General features: G+C 38.1%; 1 protein-coding gene across 1 annotated transcript in view; it reads left to right on the forward strand.

Moving 5' to 3' along the window:
• The first annotated feature begins 1,185 nt into the window (after nt 1–1,185).
• LOC108366196 (LIM homeobox transcription factor 1-beta-like) overlaps nt 1,186–6,988 on the forward strand; it is a 7,205-nt gene continuing 1,402 nt past the window's right edge. Inside the window, exons 1-5 of the mRNA XM_017620513.1 lie at nt 1,186–1,973; nt 3,500–3,714; nt 5,061–5,248; nt 5,605–5,791; nt 5,861–5,935. Coding sequence (XP_017476002.1) covers nt 1,255–1,973; nt 3,500–3,714; nt 5,061–5,248; nt 5,605–5,791; nt 5,861–5,935 — 1,384 coding nt within the window. The 5' untranslated portion in view covers nt 1,186–1,254. The remainder of the gene's footprint in view (nt 1,974–3,499; nt 3,715–5,060; nt 5,249–5,604; nt 5,792–5,860; nt 5,936–6,988) is intronic.

Genomic DNA, 6,988 nt, shown 5'->3' on the forward strand with positions numbered 1-6,988 from the left:
AAATTGAGACAAATTACAAACATAACCACTACCGTAAAAAGTTGTCAGTGTCATTGGGCAGGCAAAAACTATGCGGCGGTTTCCATTTGAAAAATTTAGTTTAGTATTTGTGAACAATTTACATATCCGCATTTCAGTTATTTTCATAATTGCAAAACCACAAATTCACTCCAGTCCAGTACAAGTCCCCTGCCACGCGCCGATGTGGCTCGATTTTGTTTGGTCAACACTGGCGCAGACCCAATTTGTAAACAAGTCCATTGCATGACCACAAAAACTGGCTGACTGACTGAGTGCCTGCCTGCCTGACTGCTGGCGCAATGGTGTCGCAAACGAATGCGAAATTTGTAATTGTGGTGATTCAATTGTTGGCCGTCGAGAGTTGTAGGGTAAATAGTATGGCTGCCATTTAAAGTGGAATTTACGAGGCTCAAATAAAAATTGTTTAAATGTTTTTCTATCCATCGCTCACGCACACATACGCACGCAAATACGCGCACACGCACATATGTATTTATGTACACGCATGCCAACGTACTCATTGATTCCCACACGCATGGGCTCGGCTCGGCAGTACCACTGGGCCTCAAGTGTCACACACCAATACAACGGCCACAACAACAACAGCAACAGTCCACACCCATGATGATGATGAACGGAAGTCAAAGAATGTTAACAACACTGGCTGCGGCACTGAAAGCAACAACTTCCGGTGCGACAACAAGCGACAATGGCACCGGCAACTCGAACGTCGTGGCGTCGACCACTCCGAGGCCAACAGCAATAACAGAAGCAACAATGGTGGCCTCAGCAGCTTTGGCTTTGGCAGCGGACGGCGTAAGAGCCGCTTCAGTGCCGTCCAGGGAGGTGTTGTGTGGTGGCGGGGGAGGAGTGGCCTGCGGTGAAATAAACGGAAATCCGACAACACCGACCGCATCGGCGGCGACATCGACATCGGCATCGGCAACATCGGCATCAACGACATTTTACACAAATGTCATGGCAAATTGCAATAGCCACAAAAATAATGGCAATTCCATGAATGATAACAAGTGCTACAACAACAATAACAGCAACAACAGCAACTGTAACAAAATGAGCAATTCCGGCAATGGCGGTCAGAAGCAGCAGCAGGAGCAGTCACATCAACAAATGGAGTTGAATATATCAGTAACCGGGCCGATTGCGAGTCCGGGTACGGGACGGCCGCCACCCTTGGGTCCCGCCTCCCTGTTCTGCGGCAATGGCACAGCAATGGATGATTTCAACTTGAGTATTGCTGCTGGTGGCGATGGTGGGCTTGGAGGAGGCGGCCACTGCAATGACGCCTGCAACACGGCTGCCATGTATTCCACAAATACCAACAACAACAACAGCAACAACAATTGTATTGACCACAACGGCAATAGTAACCTAACTAATTGCCTGAATGGCAACAATGGCAGCACAAACAATGCCAACAGCAACAACAACAACAACACCAACAGCAGTATGTTTGTCACTATGCAGTCGCATGGCTCACTCCTGCAAAAGCAACAACAGCAACAACAACAACAACACTTGCAAATGCATTTCGACACGCACTCGCATACACAATTTCCAATCGAGGGCAACTCGCCGCCTTGCAACTCGACGCCCCCCACGCCATCCACATCACTGCGCCACGCCACAAAGGCTGGCACCAAATGTGACTCCGCGGCCGCCGTTGCACTCGGGCTCCCTATGGCGCTGCCATTATCATTGTCGCTGCATTTGCCGATGTCGTCGTCAGCGTTGACTTGCCGCACCGCCGCGACATCAGACGCAACGCAGTGTGCCTATTGTTGTCAGCCAATTTGTGATCGTTACATAATGCGAGTCGTGGACACTTCATTTCACGAGGGATGCCTCAAGTGCGCCACCTGCGCCCTGCACTTGCTCCACTCCTGTTATGCGCGCGATGGCAAACTTTATTGTCGCATAGACTATGAAAGGTAAATATTTGCTCATGATTTGCAATATGTATGCGTATATATATATATATGTATATGTTTGTATATACACATTTATTTGGGTACCGTTAGTATGTTTATTGTTTGAATGGTTATGAAATGTACTTACATATTTCATATTTAGTAGATATGTATGTAGGTGTGTGCAATTAAAAATAAGTACAGTATAAGTACATAAAATAGAAACAAACATATGTGCAAATATGAATATTGCTCCAAACGTACCTAAAGCTTGAAGAGCTTTAAGGCGTTCAACTAATCTAATTAAATAAACGCTCAAACCCAATCAATTGTCAGGGCGTATACGTAATATTTGTGTATTCCTCTTAGAATTCGGTTAGAGGCAAAATATTTCAAATATTATACATACTAGTAAAATTTCAGTTACTCTCACTTCATTATTTATCAGACAAAACTAATTACTTTTTTCTATGTATAAATAATTTCCACGCAATTAATTATTCATTCTATTACACCGTGCCACAAAAACAGGAAAATTTCAAAACACGCGAAAAAATCGATATAATCACGAAACTATAGGGCAAATATAGTAAAACTGTGTTTTTAACCGACTTCCAAAAAAGTAGGAGGTTATCTGTTCGTCGGAATATTTTTTTATTTTTTTTTTTTATTTTTTTTTATGTATGTTACCGCATAACTTTGGACCACGTCAACCGATTTCGATAATTCTTTTTGCATCGGAATCTGGTTAAGATCCGATCAGTGGGTCATGAGAGATATATATATATATATATATATTTTTCTTATATGAGAGTTGAAGTCGGTTTTTTTTTTGCTAAAAATTACTTGTTAGTTTTTCACTCCGTCGTCAGGAATTTTTGTTTCATGGACTTTAATTAATTAATTAATTAATTTTAAAGAAAAAAAAATCAGTGTAATATAGAGGCTGCGTTTCTTTATACATTCCGGATAATCCCATTTCACAGCCGGAACAAACAGAATACGTTTGAAATATACGTTAGCATATCATCAGGAACGTTCTAAAGAATAAATAAACAAACAGGTTTATTCCACACGTTCAGAATGAATAAATAAATGCAGCCAGAATAAATATATGGTTACCAAGTGAGAAAGAAAATTCTGTAGAATTTAAAAACAATACAGTTTTTTGGTTTACAAGGACGAATACGTATTGAAAATGCGCTTTTAATAAATTTTATCTTTTTAAGTTAATAAAGTTTGCATATAATCGGCATGCAAGGCACTTTCAATTATCCCTTCCTGCATTGATCTCTTAAAGCGTCATTGGAAAGCCTTCGAAAGATAAAGGCCGATTGGCTCGAGGTATTGCAAAATGATCTCTCACACAGATCTATAAGTCACGTATGAAATCTAAACAGTATCTAGCTTGTTTTGTACTTTTACGTGTGTTTTGGAGATATACATATGTACATATTCATAACTTTAATCTAAAATTATTTTATCAAAGTTACCTTATTACATTTTAACGCATTTACATATGTACATACATATACGCATACTCACAGACAATTTCTGCGCAATCGATGCCTCGGCTGTGGTCACAGAATCGCCTCCGATGAGCTGGTTATGCGAACTTTTGACAGCGTTTTCCATTTGAAATGCTTTGCCTGCGTTGTATGCGGCGGCATCTTGAAGAAGGGAGAGCAGTATGTGGTGAAGCAGGGTCAACTATTCTGCCGTTTGGATTATGAAAAGGAGGTGGAAATGCTGCAGGGTTATGGTAGGTTGGACGTCACAAAAGTCGAAACTAAAAATACTCTAGTTTTCATTCATCATTTAGCTATGAAAATGTTTGCAAACTTGTTCGTATGTACATTCGACCATACCAGAAAAATTGTTCGCCTTACACCTCTGGTTCTAAAAAAATTTTGCTAGGCAATTTAGAAAAAATATAAATTTTTTTTTGCCCGACCGTATTGGTATTTTTTTGCATTTCTAGTCATACCTTCGGTATTTACAATCAGATCTCGAGAAGGCAATTTCTTTTCATTGTCCTCAGGTACTCTGTTCTAGTACTTACCAACCAGATCTCAGTTCTTATCATCATAACGTCACACCCTAATGCCAGTAAAATAAAGATCGTTAAAAAATCATTGTACTTTTGCTAAGGTAATATTTCAAATATTCCAGTAGAACTATTTAAAAAATTTATACTTTATGGCTTTTTAGTGAAAAGTTTTTACATTTTTTGGTGCACCTACATTAGAGTGGTCCAAAAAAATTAAGTTGGAATTTTAATGCCGGCAACCCCTAGGATTGTTCTATATCGAAAAAAATATACTCCTATTTTTTTATTTTGAAATCAAAAAATATTTAGGGGGTGCTCAAATCGCTCAAAGTTTTCCATGTATTTTATATGGAGAAAAAATCATTTTTCGTAGAAATGGTATAAAACTCTTAAAAATCAATATTTTTCAATCGGAAAACTGTGGTTCTCTTCAGGAGACTTCCAGTATTAATATCCAATTGTTTATTTAGCTATTTTTTATGATTAAAGATTTTTCCATTGCATTTTCTAGGGGTTTTGGAGGACCTATAAAATATAGTTACTATGAAAAAATGGTTAAAGAGACAATTGCGTATTATTACTGGGAATCTCCTGAAGATAAGAAAAGTTTTCCGATCGAAAACTGTTGATTTTCAAGAATTCTACACTACGAAATTCTACGAAAAGTTGTTTTTCCCCCATATAAAATACATGGAAAACTTTGAGCGCTTTGAGCACTCCCTATTTTTTTTTTCAAAATAAAAAAATAGGGGTATATTTTTTTCGATATAGAACAATCCTAGGGGGTGCCGGCATTAAAAATCCGACCTTATTTTTTTTACATACATTTTTGGACCAATTTAACCTACATATGTATGTATGTATGTAGGTTCGGCCAAACAACAAAATGTTTTTAGGAAATTGCCCTGAAAAAATATTCAGAAATAGGACTCAGAGGTGCACAGCGAACTTTTGTTTGGTTGCGTGTAAGGTGGACTGGTCTAATGTACATATATGTGTGTATATGTATGTATGTATGTGCCCATGTGTTGTTTAATTTATTTTCTCTCTACGCGCAGATTTTTATGGCGACGACTTATTTACGCCGAAATTGGATGGACGACGTGGTCCTAAGCGACCCCGCACCATTCTGAATACGCAGCAGAGAAGGGCTTTCAAAGCATCTTTTGAGTTATCGCCAAAACCATGTCGAAAAGTAAGAGAGAATTTAGCAAAGGAGACTGGATTAAGTTTAAGAATTGTACAGGTAAAAATGCTTTATATGTAAACATATTTTTTTTTGAAACATTAAGGGTGTTCACACCTGCCTGGTTATCTTGTTATTTACTCGTATTTTTTATTCAGTTTACAACAATGAAATACACTAGAAAATAATAATTTTTAACCAGTTAATCTAATTACCAGGAAGGTGTGAGTAACTACATTATTTTATTATGACTTGAAAAAAATAAATAAAAAAATGTATGTAATCATGCTAATATTAAAACTAAAAAAAAAAATAAAATAAATAAAGGTAGATCCTCTTGCAGAAAACTGACTTAAATTCCGCTCAAACTTATGTACACTAATAGCCAACACTTCTTTGCTTACTCACCACATTAGGTTTGGTTTCAAAATCAGCGTGCCAAGGTGAAAAAAATCCAAAAGAAGGCGAAGCAGGAACACTCGAAAGGAGCTAGCGACTCACAAGATTCTCAAGAATCGGACAGTAGCAATTTGGCGAAGATTAAAGACGAAGCGCACAGTGACAGTGAATCGCTGCTGGAGTCGCCGTTTTCCGCTTGCGTTGGCAGCGGTGGTAGTGGTGGGAGTGGCAATGGCGTTGGCGTTGGCGTTGGCGGTGTATCCTCCTGTGCAGATGGCGCTGTAAAAATGCGCTCTATCAAAGATGAAAATGAGAATACGTCATTTAATTGCATGGAAACCAATAAAGGTGCGTTGCTAACAATATCAAAGGAGGTAAGAGACTTGCACTTGCGCTTCTTTGACGCTACCTGCTAATCTTCTACGCTTCCAGTAGCACTTATGTACGTAAATATGTATTTATGCGCAGTTACTATGTAAATGCAAAAGAATCATAAAAGTAAAGCAAGCCTGTTTCTTGAGTGCCCAAACCGGCATTTTTAAATTATTTCCTTTGTAGTCACTTAAAATTAAGGCAGTCGCGTAAAAAGTGTGTGAATATTTTCAGAGTTAGAGTATCACTAGTACCAGTAGTATTTAATTCGAATTTCCATGAGTGCTTTGGAAAAATATTTATAAATTTTTTTTTAATTTTGTTAATATTTATAAAGTCTTATAAATGCACGAAATTTTCGCGATCAGCGATCGTACAGATCGTAGTCCTGGTCGAGTCGGGAAAGCCCTTGGATATCGCTTATTTTCTGACGGAGTCTTGTCCGGAAATAACTCGACGTAAACCTTAATACATATTTTTCCGAAATATTTGGCGGAAATCTTTAAATATAATATATGTTATAATTCCGGTGGAAAAATGATTGAAATCGGTTTGCGTAGTCAAAAGATAAGGTTCCGACGATTTATAAACCTTCTTCGTACATACATATGTATGTATATATAAATTCAAAACTTTAAAGCCGTTTATCTCGAGTTCTGCTTTTTTGACACTCGTTAAAGTAAATGAGTGATATTTAAGTACATATCGTCATCTGAAATGCAAAAAGACGTAACAACATCGTAAATGAAACGGAAAAAGTCGTGACTAATGATGTATTATGGAACGAATTTCCGTCATCCCTTGTCAAATTTGGTTTGGAGACAAACCGGTTTCGGCGTTGTGCCATCTTCAGTGTCATTTTTCGTTCTGCATAATTTTTGTTGGTTGCTCGTATTTGTACTCCTTGTTAACTACCTCTTTCTTTTGTTAGGTACGTCTTTTTAGTTTTGCAGTGTTTGCGGTACTCAATAGGTAGATGAATTGTTTTGGCTCGTTTTTGACGGCAGGTAGAAGTCCGTGATTTTTACC

This window comes from Rhagoletis zephyria, unplaced genomic scaffold (genome assembly GCF_001687245.7).
Source record: "Rhagoletis zephyria isolate East Lansing unplaced genomic scaffold, Rhagoletis_zephyria_1.1 Rzeph_scaffold_02183, whole genome shotgun sequence".
Lineage (NCBI taxonomy): Eukaryota > Metazoa > Arthropoda > Insecta > Diptera > Tephritidae > Rhagoletis > Rhagoletis zephyria.